The sequence below is a fragment of the Ciconia boyciana genome, chromosome 5, assembly GCF_034638445.1.
Source record: "Ciconia boyciana chromosome 5, ASM3463844v1, whole genome shotgun sequence".
Taxonomy (NCBI): Eukaryota; Metazoa; Chordata; class Aves; order Ciconiiformes; family Ciconiidae; genus Ciconia; species Ciconia boyciana.
In genome coordinates this window covers 57,845,001-57,862,653 of record NC_132938.1, presented here as the reverse complement: position 1 = coordinate 57,862,653, position 17,653 = coordinate 57,845,001, and the positions used below count along the sequence as shown (strand labels likewise).

Below are 17,653 nucleotides of genomic sequence, written 5' to 3'. Positions count from 1 at the left end.
CAATTTTTTGGTAATGATTCTGCTACCTAAACACCTGAGCATTTGCTTTTCACAGTTTTGCCTTTTAGTATCAGTCAAGTTCTCAAAAACAAGTTTGAGGTGGAGGTTTGACTGTGGACAGCAGGAGCTAACAGTATAGCTCCTTGGAAGAAACGTTTTCTAACACCTTTTCAACAAAACTTCATTGGACTCAAAATTCTATCAGGAAAACTCAACTTTAGAATGAGTTACTCATTACTAGCCAGTAAGAGACAAAATAAGTACTGGTCTGGTAATTAATTTAGTATAACTTAGCTATGATTCCTTGCTTGTACAGAGTGCAGAGCAGGGATTTGAACTTGCCTCCTGGAGAAGCATCTTTGGTCTTAAGCTGCTGGCTGTTCTTGGGATTGTACGCATCTCAAAATACTCAGAAATGTTTCATACCTGAATCTAAAAACTTTGAAAAGCTAGTTGGATGATGATAAATCCATATCTAGGAGTTTGGTTAGCTCAAAGTCTAGATGTTTTTGAAAGCAACTTATGTTAGTGCCATGGTATTTAAAGAGTATAATAAGACTGTGATTGTAGGATGTTCTAGCTTAATCCCATAACCACTAGTAACCAGAAAAATACATATTCAGGGTCCTCTGATGCCTTAATCACTGCAATTTGAGTAAGTGTGTCTGTTGAGTCACAGATACAGTTAATACTTTTGTTACTATGTCCTCAGTAATCCTCATGTTACTTGTCCTGAATATGAGGATGAGTTACTCAATGTCCGTCCATTGGCTGTTTGTTTTTTCTTTTCCCATTGAGCAAGACTGTTCTCAGAAAGCTGATGTTTTTACTGGTGTTTTTATTAATCTTAGTAATTTATTGGTTAGACAAATTGTAATTTCAGATTAGCTGGTAATTGATAATTCTCTTTCCTTTGACAGACCTGGGAAGATCCAAACCATACAGATAACACTACAGGATGCTGTGGGGATAATGATCCTATTGATGTTTGTGAAATAGGTTCAAAGGTTTGTCTTTATCAGGATTAATTTAATTTATGAAGGTTAATTTTATAATTTGGTAACAACTTTTGGAAGAGAAGGGCAGATGGAAAAGAAGTAAAAACAGTAATAGTTTCAGGGGATGACAACAGTATGAATAGAGGATCTGAGGAGGGAATAGGTAAGGAAATGGTGGATTTTTAAAAAGCAGAAAAAAAGCAGGATTTGGTAAAGTCTGTGTACTGGATAAAAGGGAAAATAAGAGAACACCACCCTGAAGTTCTTTGGCTGGACAGTGAGTTTTGGGTGAAGGAGGAGGGGGTTAAGATTTTTGGGAAAGGAAAAGTTTTCTTTCTTTTTCCCCTGTTAGCAGTACTGGAGCTAGGAATAGGTTTCTGAAGATGAGGAAGTATGGCAGTGGCATGCACATAAATTTACAAGGTTAGACCCACAAAGGAGGTAGGTTTGAGTTTTCTCATGGGTGCAAACAGAAGTAGATCCCTCTTCTCTAGAGAAGAAGACAGGAACCTGTTGCAGTGTTGCAAAGTTAAGAGATTTGGAGTGGGTGGATGAAAAAGAGGTACAGCAAACACCATTAGTAGGTATAAGGGAAAGGTTTCACTGAAAGAAAATTCTACATATATCTGGAGGCAGCAAAGAATGGAGCAATCCTCCTTGATATCAAAGATGGGGTTGTGAAACAGATGAGTTTGGAAGACAGATCTCTTGGGATATTTTACGTAAGGAGAAATTTAATTGGTGACCTCAGTTAAGGTGGCTTTATTTGAGGAAAGGAACCTAAAGCTGAATTTCAAGGGATCCAGAGTTATAAAGGGAATACTATCTGGTAGGGAGAAGGTTCCCAAGAAAATGCAAAAAAGAGTTGTGCTGATATTTCAGGGGAAGGGGTGTACATTTATATGTGTATATTGGAGTCTAGAGGAAGGAACAGCAAGAGATAGATTAAGACCAAGAGTTGAGAAAGTAGAGAGTCAAGAGGCAGGAAGGAGTTAAAAAATGAGTATGAGTTACTTTCGACTTGCAGTTTGGGGTGAAGATCAAGAATGTGGGGGGGAAGTAGGTAGAAGAGAAGGAGAAATGTTCTAGCTTGTGTTGTCTACTTAAATGCTGACTGGAGAACTGAGGGTTGAAGAATAGCAATGGTGGGAGAAAGGCTAGTAGTGTTAAATAGATGTGTACTGGGTTTACAGATCTGTCTTGCAATTCTGTTAGCTGCTGGTCAAAAATGTAATAACTATTTTGTCTGTAAGGTAAAAGAAGTTTTATGTAGTGTTTCCCAAATCTCTGTGAAATTATGTTCTGTTTCAGATTCGTTCTTCTGGTGAGATTGTTCAGGTGAAGGTCTTGGGTGTTTTAGCTCTTGTTGATGAAGGAGAGACAGATTGGAAGATAATTGCTATCAGTGTGGATGACCCAGAAGCTCAGAAAATCCATGGCAAGTATTTGTATCTTTCTTAATGTGAGTTATGTCAGCAACTTGCACAGTAGAGTGGTACCTGAGTTTAGGCCACCCAGGACAAGAAGAGGCAGACAGCGGAAAGGCAAGACTTTGTTGTTGTTGTTTAAATCCTATGCTTCCTTCAAGGAGGGCATATGTGCTTTCACACTAAGCTTTTGAAAAGGTTCACTTGGATTTTCAAGAGGACCTGTCATGCAGAAAGTCTCTTTTGACTTCTGAAACACAACTGCCTTAGAAAATGACCCCTTAAAATTACAGGCTTATCTCCTCTGTAATAGTGCATATTTACCCACTCAGATTATGTAGCACACTTATTTTCCTTGTCGAAAGTGTTTGTTCCTTTTATATTTGCAGGCATTGTGTTGCATTCTGTAAAAGGGCTGTAGATTTCCAATGTTTTGTCAGTTGTAACTGGGTTACTTCCAGGGTTTGTTGGCTAGTATGAATGATTAAGTTTCACCTTTTAGCTTGAAAACTTACAAAGTAAACTGCTAATGCAGCTCCCTCTAATATCAGCTTTGATGACTAGCTGTGCAGGGGGAAGTGTCCTGTCCAGGCTTGTCCTCTTGGTGACCATGCTTCTGGTATCCAAATGGAATTCAAGTACTAAAATACGTGTATGTGAATAGCATGTGAGGTGTAATTCTGCTTGCAGACTCTTCGATAAGATGATACAGATGTGTTAAAACTGCAGGGAGTTAGGTTTTTACAGCACAGCTAAAGTGCAGCTTTTCTCTGGATGAATGGAGGTTCGCTTCCTCAAATGCAATGTTACTGGGAATCATGAGAATTAAGTGAGGAGGTTTGTCTAAAAGTTAGTGATTGTTATGAGACCATATATACTATCAGGTATGTACGATCAGAGGCTGCTCTTTGTTGGTAGGGAGCACCAAGGCACAGAGTGGCCTTTCTGTAGGAATAGGGCTATCCAGTAGCTTTTTAAGGAATTCTGTTTCTTGGCTATTGAGGCTTTTTCCTGGTTTCTGAATGTAAAGTAAGTGTATCACTGGACTGGCCCTTCATTCTCAGTTTTCTTGCAGGTTGCTTTCACATGGAGAATACTTGGCTTGTGGGGACAGAAGGGGAGAAGAGGAAATGAGGAAGAGGAAACTCTTGGGTTGATGCTGCTTAAAATCATTGGGCAGATGAATTACTACATAGTGTTTATGACTCTTTAACTACTTTGACAGTTAGATATTAAGGAGTTCAGTTTAAGGAAATAGTAAGTCATAGTAAGTCATAGTTTGCTGTTAATGTTAGTATCAATTTAAGCCTCTCTATTATATGCAGTGAAATATGATGTAAGTGTCAGTAGTTAAAAGACAAGTAATTAGCACTTTATTTTTATACACTGTTCTGTTTAACTCTTACCTTTTTTCCTTAACAATTTCTGAGAGAGTTTAATCAAAAAAGTGGGTGATAACTTAAAAGGAGTCCGCTAAGTAGGGGCAAAACTGGGACAGTTTATGCCACTGGGTTAAGTATCTCTATTTGAAAGCCTTTTGTTTTGGTTTGTTTTTTTTAGGTAATGACTGATTTGTCAGCTGTGTTGCAGCTTTAGTTTGTTTCAGAGGGGAGTAAGAGTTTGTCTTGTTTAAAAAAAAAAAAAAGGAAAAATGGGCAGGCCATTGCCTGTAGTTGATTCTTGTGTGTATCCTTTCTTATTGGAGAATAGGTGCAAAACTTCAAGAAGAGAACTGTACTGCTGAGGTTCAGAGAAGTGCAGAAATATTTATCCAGTTTAATATGATTTCCCTTTGGGATTGGAGTTGCAGTCCAGGATTTACAAAAGGAAAGAAAAAGAAAAAAAAAAGCCCCCATCTGCTTTCACAAAACATGACTAGCTTGCAGTGTTTAACAGCAATCCTTCTTCAGTCTGAAAACAAACAAATCTGTTGGAGTAGGCAGTACAATATGTCCTTTTATACTTGTTTTTCCCCCTTCCCAAAGAAGTTAATTTCAGCATAAAGGGATAGCAGCTACAGATAAAACTGGTATCTCCCTCAGTAATTGATGTACTGCTGTGTTACGGTGGTGGCCTCCTAGGGAAAGATGAGGCTAAGTGTTACCTTCTAAGTCTGTCCAGTCACTTTTGTATCATTTGCTAAACATTTCGAATTGGACTGAGAATCATCGCATTTGCTTTCAGCTCAGTATGTGCACAGCCCCCAGTGAACATTTGGAAAAGATAATTCCGAGACACCAGAGTGGTGATTACTTGCAAACCTCATCCTGAGCCCGTGCAGTGTGTTAACTCCTCTTGCTGCTTTAAGCACACCCCAGGTACTCTGTATATTCTCCTTCTGGGATTGTGATCTTTCTCATAAGTGCAGTTGATTTTTCTGAGACTTCACAGAACTTAAAACTGAGCAGTCCCAACTTCTGAGCTGTTCTCATTGTTTGTTAATAGCACTCCACTGTACTGTGTCCTGCAGGCATTTATTGATAAATACTGGTTTAAATTGGAAACCCTGCCTAAAACTCTCTTTCACACAGAGCAATGAGAAACTCTAGTTTATAGTGACAATACCCAGGAATGATAAGCAATGTTTAACATCTATTCAAGTGGGAACTGTGTTATCAGTGGGAGTAGCAGGGGCTTAGTGTCTTTTTGGAAGGTAATCTGTTTGGAATTATAGCACTTAATACTGGTGGGCATGTGGACTATCTCACTCCAAATACAAGCTGTATGTCAGATGCAGGTATCTGTATGAGAAAGTTTCTTTTAGACTAAAACTGGACATCTTCAGATTTATCTATTTCAATATGATCCATCTTTGTGGCTACCTGAAAACCACTGTATTGTGTTTCTGCTCAGGCAGTTGCTAGGCAGATGGCCACTAGCGGACCACCAAAGCAACTTCAGACCCAGCAAGGCTGGGAAAAGGCCTAAAACCTCCCTGCACACTGAAACACTGAATCTTGGGGGTGTAATAGGTCTGGCTGCTTTTGTTGTTGTTGCTTTTTTGTTTGTTCATTTTTTGTAAAATACTAGCCAGGAGAAGAAGCAAATTCTTGGAGTGGAAAGGCTGCTTGTCTGCTTATCTTGTAATTCGGATTGAATTTAATATATTGGAATTCACATACATATCTGATGTGCTTTACAAGGGTGGGCTCAGAAAGGATGAGCGATATTTTTGTGCTGTAATTTGGTCTAAATGTGTATGGCATCTTCATGTTGGACAAGAGGTTTTGAAAATCACTGGCAGTTGAAGCAGGAAGTGTGGCTGAAGCAGCTTATGAAAAGTCTGACTCTCAGAAGGTCATTTTACCTTCCCTGAGCAAACTGGACAAATCATGTATGCTGGATGGCATTTTGGAGGTGATTTACCGGCCTGGAATCTTAGCAGCCGTTTTTTTGCTATTGCTCACTGGAAAGATGCCTGGATATATTCAACAGCAGTTGGTGATGTCTGCTGGCTTTGTTGCGCTACCATTTGCTGGCACTGGTGTAGTTAACTGTGCTATGTTGCCATGCTTCTTTTCCAATGTGCAACTCAAGATTGACTTTTTGAGTTAAGTGATCAAACCCTAAATGGCAAAAGCAAAGCATATTGCATACTTTGTACCATATATTGTTACAGACCCTTGCATGTGAGTGTATTTATATGCAGAGAAGCAGCAGAGGCCCTGAAGACCTTTGTTGTGGATTTGTGTAAGCATTCAATATAAAGAAATTAATTATCTGTACTGAGGCTCCCCTCCTACCCCCTCATCATGCTGCACAAAATACACCAAATGCCTTTATATGGAATGTAGCTGCTGCTTCCTGTAAATGTTTATAAGATGTTATTAAAAACATATGTCCTCTTCCCACAGCCCTTGTTTAGAAAGCTTGCTGCAAGCATGTTGTTTTAGCTTTGCTTGCAAGAAGCAGCATCTGTTGTACTAAAAATGGTAGTTTTGTACAAATGCTTTTGTTGCTCTCTTTTGTAAAGCCAGATAGAATTGGGATCTGCGTTTGCATTGGCTCACTCCCTTGACAGAGAGCTAGCAGTAGTTGTTTGTGCCAGCCTCTAGAGATTTTCCTTATTGAGACTAAACTGCAACCCTTAATGTGATTAGCCATCTCTTTTTAACTCTTGGTGCTTAACTTCAGTGCCCAGGAAAATGAGACCTATGGTCTCAGTACTAAAATACTTCATACTACTGTAGGCAGTATGAAGAAATTACTGTCTAGAGCCCAGTGGGTATGTGCTGATAATGTACATGCAAGAGCCTGACCTTTCTGCTCTGTCACTCTGAGCAGGGCTTGCTTGCAGAGATGAAACCACGTTAGGCCAGCTACATGCTTGCTAATCCCGGTCTTGCTCAGCCCCTTTTGACCCGAGTGTGAGTACATAGCTCTAAGGGAAGGTAAGCAGTCAGGGTCAGAAAAAAGTGTCTTAACAGTGCCTGCTGCGGAAAAGACATCTAAGGGGTTTTGGCATTTTTTATCATAATATGCAGCTAGCTTCTATAGATACTAGTGCAGTAAATCACTGCACTGCTTATCATGATCTTTTCTTTTCACTTTCTTTGCTTACACTTTTGTTTTCTGAGTATATTTTTTTCCTCCTCCCCCTGATACCCCAAAGATGCTGTTTGGATTTCAAAGTGGAGGACAAGCTGTCTTTCAAGCTTTTCTATGGCGCCTTTTAATGAACTGAAGAGGTAGCTGTTGAGTGGTGTGAAAGCTGCTGTTTTCCTTATATTTTGTGCTATGTGCTGACTCCACAGCAACAGGATCGATTTTTTTTGTTGTTGTTGTTGCACTGTTGCACTTTTTCCTGCTGCTTGCCACCAACTGCCATTATAATACGGATGTTTTGTTTGTTTTTTTTTTTCTTCAATCATATAAGTTTCGTTTGGTGCCCAGTAGCTGTCCTTCATAATAAAGAATAGTGAAGTGAAGCATGGGGATGAAGGAGAATAACTTGCAAGGAACCAAGGAAATAAAAGCAAACACTGTCCCCCTTATTAAGTTCTCAAAACCAGAATACAGCAGCTAGTACTTTAGGGGCCATGTAATGTGGTAGCCTGATTCTGTGTAGTCATTTTACCTAGGCAAGGTATTTTCCAGTAGAGAGTGAGTGAAATTGAGAGATGATTCTATCCATGAAGATGGTAATCCCTGTCTTAAGGAGGTAATGAAAGCCTGCCCCAAAGCCTATTCTAATATTTGAGTCCTTTAAAGAAATAGAAAGAAAGCCTATAAATAAGGAACAACAGATAGGGAAGGGCCCAAATGTCAGTTAGTAGACTGTAAAGCACTTTTGATGAACAGTTTTTATGGGAATAGGTGGCAAATAATCAAGTAGGAGGAATGGAGAAGCGGAGTTAGGAGAGAAGTTTGCTGGAACAGGTACCAGAAAAAAGGAGCAGCAGTCTGAGAAAGTATGCTTCAATTTAAGCGGTGTCTGGAGATGGAGATCAGGAGTTCATCCACTGCTGGGAGCCAAGGAAATTGCTGCAGCAGTCTGGTTTGCTTTATAGACTTGAGGAGATACTGTCTCTTCAACAAGTACTAGAAATTGTGAGTTCAAACCTCGCAAGAGGAGGAGATGACAAGGGCTCAAGATAGGAGGAGGGATGCTCCCTTGCTTGGAGAGAACAGGATGATACACTGGAGCCCTGAAACCAACTTGAATTGGAGCTGCAGTTTTATTAGTGCCCAAATGAAGCATCTTGCCTCCAGCCAAGACCCCACCCTTTTCTTAAATCATTCCTTCTTGGTTGGTCCTACTCACCCACCCACCCCAGTGAAAGGCTTCTTGTGCTCTTAAACATGTATTTCAGCTAGAAGACCTGCTTCTAGCACAGCCTTATATGCCCTTGCTTTTTTCTGGGATCCTGCCAGTGAAACTCCCTAATGTTTTACAGGCAGATGGCCAGCAGCCAGGTTCAAAATGTGTTTTACTCCAAGTCCATAAACACGTAGTCCTATTAAGTGCATGCAGAAGCAAAAATTTACATAGGGTTCTTCAAAGCTTTATGTTTTATTCTTTGGGTAGTGTGTGATCCAGTGGAATTTGGGTGTGGCATCTATCAGATGCCTGTGAACACTCAGCATATCTTCTCACATAGGTTTGGTCTCACAGTTCAGTCCACGTGTCATCTCTCTTGGTCTACAGAGAATTGAATGGTCTGTAGCACAATACTTTTTCCCTTCTCTTACTGTTCTCTTTAGAAATACCTGAATGTCTTTGTTCAGGTTCACAGACTAGATCTTAAAAAGACATGTAGGTACTTAAAGATGGAAAGCACATGACTAGGTGTCAATTCTGTGGACTAAGCAACTCTGAAAATCTATTTTATAGCGCTCGATAAACAGAAAAGTATCCATCAGGAATCGGTGCCAACCAGGAGGTGTCAGTGAGTGAGGCATATCTATGGGAGAAGAGAATGAAGTAGCCCAGCAGTATGGAGAGAGAACAAGACGGAATCAGGAAAGGAGAAAGGAGCAAGTGACTTGCAAAACACTGGAGGAGAATAACACCATGGAAGGTGGCCTGGGCAGAGTGATGTTATGAAATTGCTGGAAGACTGCATGTAAAGCACAGCAATAAAAAGTCAGCTCCCATTTCCATCAGAAGTGACTGTAGGAGGGAAATAGATGGAAAGAAAAGGATTACACCAGCTACAAAAAGTACTTGGCTTCCGGAAAGGACAAAATCCTTTATTGTATCAAAATAAATTAAAATTGTATTGAAGGCTTTTCCATATAAATATGTTGCCAGAGTTAATTTGCCAAGGGACTGATAGGACCACCTTATTGCAAGTGATAGGAGTGATGGCAGATGACATCTGATGACAGATGTCTCACAGGACAACTCGGTAAAAATTGATATGCACAGCAGAAGTAAACGTTTAAGATCATGAATTGCATCTTTGCTATAGCAGTATAGCCCTCAAGCAGAATTACTGTGTGACTGTTTGATCTCTCTGTACCCACTGGGGCAATGTTCATTTCTGCCTCCCAGGGGTTTCCTGCAAATGGCATGCATTCCTCTCTGTGTCCTGTTCCATCTTTGCATGGTAGGATTATAGCGGTAAAGGTAGAATTGGCTTATCCCTGTGACTATGCAGATATCACAGGGTTATCGGCAGAGCTAGTGTTTAGGGCTTCTGGCATGTATCTGTCTTGTATCTAATGGGTTGAATTTGGAAGTAATGTGAGCAGAGGAATGCCTTTAATGTAACTTGGAGAAGTCAAGCCTGTATTTTGTTTTGAGGTGCTGGTTTAAAAATCCATGTGTTGAAATTGTTTTACTAGCTGCTATTTCATTATCAAAAAATGCCTGTAGTCCCTGCAGTTGCTGGGGAAAAAAAACCTCACTGAATAATCTAAGTATTGCAAGAGGTACCTACTAAGATGAAAGCCTATAAATATGGAATTTTCGTCCTCTCCTGTCACAAGTGTGGTCCTTTTATTCATTGTCCCTTTGGGTCTTAATTAATGAAGGGCAGGAGGCATCTGGCTTACCTGTTTAGTGTGGTTGTGAAATTGTAAGATATCAACTATGGGCAGCTAATGTAATAAAGTGAAGTTCCCCAGTGACTTCGAAAGTGCTCAGTGAAATCAAATTGCTTGCAGATCCTTTATGAGACTTTAAAAAATGAAAGTTACAAAAATTGTGAGTAAAAATCACAAGTCCTTTTCAATTTTTTTTTTTTAACCTACAGATATTGATGATGTCAAGAAGCACAAACCAGGTTACCTTGAGGCTACAGTTGACTGGTTCCGATTATATAAAGTCCCTGATGGTAAACCGGAAAATCGGTTTGCTTTTAATGGAGAATTTAAAGACAAGGTGAAGATAATCCAAAATTAAAGATGCATCTTTCTGTCATATGGCCTCTTTAATACATCCTAGAATTTTTGGAATTGTAAAGGAGGAGGTTTAACAAAAATAATTTTTATATGAGGGATCTTTGAATACAATTTATTAGGCTAGGAATAAATAATGTTTGCTGTCTTCCACTTTATTCAGGGAAAATGCATAGGTTATTAAAAGAAGTCTGCAAAAAAACATTCAGTCCTAATCCTGATGAGACTTACACATCTGTATGTTTGTAGTTTTTTTTCCACTGCATTTTTTTTCTCTCTATCAGAGGAATGAACATGTTGTCTTTCCAGGTATTTTTCAGTCTTGATTGATAAATTTTCCTGACATTTTTTTAAGGCTATGCAGTTTAAGAGAGACAATAGGTTGCAGATTTTTTCATATTTGGTATTTGCTCAGGGTATACTTTTTCCTGGTAATTATATATAAAAACATTTGAGCTGGTTTTGGCTTGAAGGCTGAAAAATTTTTTCCCTTTTTTAGAAAAAATGAATGGCGTTTTAAACTATCTACAGTAAAAATGACCAGTGTTTGAAAGGAGAGTGGACCTGGGAATAGACCTTGCTGAAGAAAATACCTGGATTTTTCCAGAGGAAATTGGGTGTGATTTGAGTAAAAGTGCTTTGCAAATCATGTATTACACACTCTCTGTAGACTATTCTTGGCAAAGAATCACAGGTTCCTAATGAATGATGTCCGTGTGTCAGCTAGTTCAGCCTTGCAGTGTGCTATCAAAGTTACAAAACGCCTTCTAACCAGCACAGACAACTTTACATGTTTTGTCTGGTTAAAGAGATGCCCTGACTCCCCTCTGCACTAAAACTGTCTTTTAAATCAATCAAACGTAGAGTTGTAAGGCTTGATAACCTGATCTCTCCCCTGTTCTCCCAGGAACTGGGAGAGATTTTCCTGCTCTGTAAAGCAGAGTGTTGCTCTGTAGTGACAGTTTAATAGCGTATATCTCTGTCAGGCCGTTGGAGTTCAGGCTTGAGGCACTAAGTGCCCTGAGATAGCTGGTTTGGGGCACTTGAATAATTCTCAAGCATTTCTAGAGACCCAGGATGTGGCAAGTCAGCTGTGGCTGTGCTCCAGCAGCTCTGGTGAAGTTCACAATGTTCTGGTGGCATTTTGCCAAGTCACTCCTTGTTAGGAAATGTGAATGTTCTGTTGGCAGCTTTCTGCAAGCCAGTCTAGATATCATCATCTAGACACTGAGGACTTATTTTACTTTATTTTTACTTTTTTGAAGCTTTTTCATACCCACCCCCAATATTACATTTGTTTTTAAACAAACAAAAACTGTTAAGCAGCTGATATGTTACGTTGTTGCAAATGCTTAAGTATATGGTTGGGCAATTAATGAAGTAAATGCAAATTTTGGCACTAGAGGGGAAACATTAACTCTGACCCTGATACGCATGTGTAACAGAGGAGTCATAGCTCACACACTTTGTCCCATTTAGGACCTGGTACAGTTTTCTACTGCTGTAGGTGTCTGCTTAGCATCTAGTGCTGATTTCTTTTTTTTTTTTTGTGCAGCCTTCATGTTTTCTGGCTGTGGACTGAGGGGAAGTCCTGAATGTGTTGCCAGTGTATTTGACAGATAGTGAAGTTTGTTTCATTTCATAAAAAAGGGTGTTATATTTTCCAGAAATTTAATGAGGCCTCAAAGGAGACCCCTTAAAATAACACATGAAACAGTATGTTTTAATAAACTAGTTCTGTGGCTTTTTTCTGTTTAATAACATTTTAAATCATAAAACTTTTCCTTGATGTAAACTAGGATTTTGCTGTTGAAATTATTAAATCCACCCATGAATACTGGAAAGCTTTGCTTCATAAAAAAGCTGATGGAGGTACTATTAAGTGGTAAGTATCCAGTCACGTCTTTTCCTCTTTGTATTGTGCTTGTACTAGTGGTATTCAACATGTGGCAGCTGTGCATGAACTGCTTAGATTTTTTTACTTTGCAATGGCAGGAATACTCATGGTTTTGATTAATAATTAATTGATAATAGACTATGATAGACTAATTGCACTTTGTATGATGATGATTTACTGGTAAGTGGTTCCAAAAATATTTTGATTATATAAAAGTGACAGAGATTACTTCAGCTTTTGAGAAACGGCCCCAGAGTTTGTGTTCAGGATCATTTTGGGAGAATCTCTGTATTCCATGCAAATCCTCTTGTCACTGTTTATTCCATCCTTCCATGCTGCATTGCTGTGATGCAAAATTCTTTTGCAGCTTAGCATTCCATCTATTTTAGTTGTTCTCTCGAATGAGAGAACCAAATTATTGTTCTTTACTAGCCTTTGGCCTGATCTAAATTAAAATAGAGTTTATTAAGCTCTCTGGACTGGTTTGCACTGGCAGTTTTGGCACCAGAGGCCCTGAAGACCAGGCAGGTGTCTTTGCCTGGTGCTTTCCAAGGGCTGTAGATTGCCATTAGCTAAACCAGAGGCCAAAGGCTGTGGGGGAAGCTGTTCTCAGATAGTCACTGTTGTCTTCTACTTTATTGGGAAAATGTGACTTTCTCTTTCTTGGAGCTGATTGAACACCTTAGCAGTTGGACAGGTTGATAGTTCTACTTTAGCATGGCAAGAATACTGTAGGATAATATGCAAATTTTAATATGCAAATATGCAAACTGAGCTTCATGTTGACAAAATTAAAAAATAATTAAAATTGCAGACTTGCTTTGAGGAATTGAACTTCTTGCCATTTACTGTGTAGGACCTTAAAAACCCGTGACCAAACTCACTTTTGGTGTGAAAGGATATATATTCATAGGGAAACGTTTCTGCAAAGTATTTGGTCCCAGAGTTTGTCTGCTCTCTGGAAGCAGTACAGGTATCTGCTGCTTTATGTAGGAGCAGAATTTTGACCTGTTTTTTTCCTCCTTCTTGTTAAATACTGCAGGCAGGTTACTGCAAACCAAGGGTGGCGTGCCACAGAATCTGGCCAACCTCCAAGGCACAAGAGATGGGGATATTCACACCACCTGTGCTAGCCATTTAGGTGTTCTTCAGCTCCCTCAGGAAATGCCAGTTTCTCTCTGACTTTTTGGGGGGATTTAGTTTCTTAACTGCGGTCCTCTGAACTGCACCCAAGTTAGCTACCAGAAGCACTGAGTGTGAGCACTGCTTGCACTAGTACAGAACATATAGCCTAAAAACCCACTCAAACCCAAAGAAACAAAGAACACCCCTCCACACCCCCATTCCCTTCCAGCATTACTGATTACTTCATGTTTTTGACTTCCTAATTTCTTGCAGATACACATTTCTGAGCTCTATATGTGAAGGTGTTTTTTTCTATAGGTACTTAATTGTGTGTGTGTGTCTTCCACTGATTGATAAAACATGTTTTTAATTTTATTTTTCAGCACAAATGTTCTGGTGAGTGGCAGCCCGTTTTGTTGCAGTGAGGAGGATGCCCGATTGATAGTGCAGTCGGTAAGGATAATACTTACTTTTTTCCACCGTGTTTTTTTAAGTGATTAATAGGAAAAGAAGAGCAGCTCCAAAACTGAAATAAAGTAGCTAAACTGAAATGGTCCTTAAACAAAAATTTAAGGCATAAAGTAAAAGGAAGAGCACAAAGGCTGTGGGGGAAATATAAGCATTATAATATAAACCTTTCATTGCAGTGGTCCAATTGTGCTTTCTGGCAGGTTCATTACTGTTCTGGTGGGGGTGTTTTGTTTTGGTTTTTTTTTCCCTCCCTCTGCAGTGCTGTTTCTTCTGATCCTGAATAGCAAGATGGACTGCTATTTGTATCTAGCCTGCTGTCTTCCCTGTCTCCCCTGTTGCCATGAGTTACCACCCAGTGTTAGAACTCATTGACTAGCTGACTGTAGTCCCTAATCACTAAAGGGATCCTTTGTTTGTCTACTTGCATAATTAAATGTATTGCTGTAAGAGAGGAGGATGCTTTTTTGAATGTTTCTTAAAGAATGCCTGTCATATTCTGAAAATTAACATAAAATTAAAACATGCAGGTTTCCTGTTCAGGCGAGAAAAATATCCTGCAGGTCTGATGCTTTCATGTGCAAATGCTAGCGGAGGAGAATTTCTTCCATTTTAAAATATGCTATTTTGGATGCCAGAAATTAAGCAAAGTTACCAGAAATTACGTGGAGAAAAGTACCCCCAAGTATTACTTTTTTTTTTTTAAACATATGCCATGGTTGAGCCTGTGCTCATGACCTCATGAGCATGGCAGGTATTTTGCGCATGTGCGTGGCTGCCTAGGCAGCCAGTGTTTTGCCCCAGTAGTCACAGTAATTATGCAAGTTCAGGTGTCAAAGGAGGCACTGTCCACTGTCTGTGTAGTTAACATTCCAACAGTGTTTCTAGTAATAATATGTTGTCCTGGGTGATGTTTTGTTATAAGCAAATAAGACTGTCAGTTGCAAAGAAAAGTTGGTTTAAGTCATGAAGAAGTGTCAAACCTAACTGTTTTTCTTATTCAGGTCTCTTGCTTTCAGCACTTCTTTAAAAGTACCTTTATGGTTGCACTTGTGAATGTTGATTAATAGGACTGTAAGTTTTAAATGAAAGAAAAACTCACTTTGGAATTCAAATATGTTTTTAGACGTCAGGCAAATATTTACCTCCTCTATGCTTTCAAATTTAAAATAACTTTTAGTGTTTAAATGCAACTAAAACTTCAAGATCAAACATATTTGGATGGTGGCAAACCTGCAAAGGAATATTTCCTTTTGCGTTCTGTGCTGTTTGTACTTTGAAGCATGTAGAGTAAATAATCAGCTGTTTAAATCAGTAGTGTCTTATTTTGTCTCTTAATAACAAATGAAAATTTTTCCTGGTTTTTTGGGGGGGAGGTTAGTAAAACCAGTTCATAAAATAGGTACCTTATATCAAACTTTAATGTCTTTTTTTATTATGAGCGCTTGCCTTCTTATCAAATATAACTTCCTGGCATTTTTGTGCCTCATATTATTTTCTTTAAGTGATACTGGTTTTGTGAAGTTGTCATCACATACTCCTTTCCATCATTCTGTTTCAGTTCAGTCTAAGTATTTTAATGCTGTCTTTGTAGGCTACTGTCTCTTGGTACTTTTCAAACAGGGAAAAGATGCAATACTCTTTTAAATACTGTTCATACTGCATGCAATTTCCAATCTGCGATGACTAAAAAAAGTAAAATGCTATTGAAATATGAATGGTGGGCAGTCAAACTCTAAATATAAGCAGGGAAGTTGACTTGCTCATTTTAAGCAGGTATCTTTTTGTCTAGTACACTATGCTGCCCACTTCGGTTGTCAGGCATTCATCTCTTTCAAACTGAAGTGAAAGTATGTGAGTGTTGGCTGCAGAATTTTAATGGCTGTGGTAATTTTAAATGAAAGCTGCCTGTGTCTGTCTGGGGTTTTTTGTTTGTGTTTCTTGGGTTTTTTTAAACTAAAAGCAGATACATTTTGTTCTAATTTAAGTCCATCTATTAACTTCTGGATAAAAACAGAAGAATGAAAGCTGAGGTAGAGATTTTTGTATGCAAGTACAGTGAGAACATATTTTGGCTACTGCAAAATTTCTGAACTACTTGTACAGTGAGAGCTGGTTCCCTACAGTTCTGTTTCCTGGGTCAGACTCCACTTATGGAATTTTTGAGTGGGTAATAATTGCCTTAAATCAGGTATATTGAGTTGTCAACAAAAAAAAAAGAAACAAAAAAACCTCCCAAAAGTCTATACTCAGTATTGTTATGAACCAGTTTTTATGGTGAGAGAACTGTAACTAAGAACCAAATGGAAAACAAACAAATCTTTACCAAATGCTTACCAAATTGTGCACTAATCAGAATTTCATATAGATTTTGATTGGGTAGTTCTCAATATAGTCCTGTTGATTTCAGTAGGATTTATTGTGCTATTATTTGACCTAGATGTGGGACTAGAATGGCTTGTCTGTGTTGGGGAATTTCCACTCCACTGAGCTAGTTTCTAGACAGTGGGTATGTGTACTGTCATCTGTATTGGTGGCAAACTAGGAATGATTCTACAGCTGGTGAAGTTGCCATGTCCAGTCAATCCCAAAGAGACAGAAGATAATCTGTGCATACGGAAACACATACTGAACGTTTGAACCAGCCAAAATTACACCAGCCCCCTGCAACTACAAACCCAGTTGAGTTTTAACACTAGGTCGTTAAAATTTCCGAATAGCCTCTGAAATTTGTTTCATCTCTTTCTCAGCTCCAGTGTTAGTATATGTTGAAAACTAAACCCAGGAGGAATAGAGCTTTATAGCTGAATGTGTTAGTGCTAAGATGTGCTGTTTATTTCGGGCTTTTAAGTGTTGCCATCTGTAAAACTGACCAGCACAGCCAAAGCTTGCTTTGACATTAATCCCAAGAACTGCTTGCTCACTTGCTCTGTGAAGAAGCTGCTGAGGACTTTGCAAGTTGGAAAATCTCCAAGACAATCTATATATAGTTAGTAGAGCAATGTTTTTCAGACTTATCACATAATTCTTCCCTTATAATACTGGAAAGTGAACTAAGAGAGCTTTGCCAGATGAAGTCTCTTTTGATAAAATGCAGAACAATGTCTTACAGGGGGAAGTATTTGGCTTTTCCTGATAATTTTAAAAATCTGAATCTGTATGCTCACTAATGTATTTCAAATAATTCAGATCTAAGCAGGAAAGTCTGTTAACTGCCTTTCTCCCTACATGTTTTCTGTGACAATATCTCCATTTGGGACCCAGCAGAAGCAGAATTTTCTGTTCAGTGTCCAGCTGTGAAACAAAAGATTGGTAGGGTTTTTGCTCTGTTTTTTGGGCGGTTTTTTGCTTGTTTGTTTTGGGGTTTTGGTTTGGGTTTGGGGTTTTTTATTATTTTATTTATTTGGTTTTTTTAAACGGTGTTCCAAATGAAAGGGTTGTGTAGTGAACAGATTCCTCGTTTAGTGGGATGAGTTTTTGATCTGTTCCTGGTGGGAAGGTGATGAGTCCTTATCTCAAACTTTCTGAGCAATTATCCCAGAAGTGTCAGGCACCTTCTTGTACATGGTGACCACTGGTTCTCGCTGCATTATGAGATAAAGCTTTGGTTTTTCTGGAAAGGGAGGGGATGGCCTGGTGTTAAGGCCTAGAAGGCACTTTCCATAGAACGCAAGAGTTCTCAATCCCCATGTGTAAGAATTCAGGAAAGGACAGCAAGAGGCCAGTATGGATGAGTCAAGACCTGCTGGTCAAAATAAAGGGCAAGAAGGAAATGCACAGAAACTGGAAGCAGGAACAGGTATCCTGGGAAGAGTATAGGGATGTTGCCGGTTGTATAGGGACGGGGTCAGGAAGGCCAAGGTGCAGCTGGACTGAACTTGGCAAGGGATGCA

The 17,653-nt window shown here is 39.1% G+C and overlaps 1 protein-coding gene across 3 annotated transcripts in view; it reads left to right on the top strand.

The window, feature by feature from the left end:
• Positions 1-17,653, top strand: part of PPA2 (inorganic pyrophosphatase 2) — a 38,805-nt gene that overhangs the window by 16,704 nt on the left and 4,448 nt on the right. For all 3 annotated transcript variants that reach the window (XM_072861388.1, XM_072861387.1, XM_072861389.1), the window contains 5 exons: positions 921-1,007; positions 2,310-2,436; positions 10,126-10,253; positions 12,070-12,155; positions 13,676-13,745. In XM_072861388.1, the coding sequence (XP_072717489.1) occupies positions 921-1,007; positions 2,310-2,436; positions 10,126-10,253; positions 12,070-12,155; positions 13,676-13,745 (498 nt within the window). The remainder of the gene's footprint in view (positions 1-920; positions 1,008-2,309; positions 2,437-10,125; positions 10,254-12,069; positions 12,156-13,675; positions 13,746-17,653) is intronic.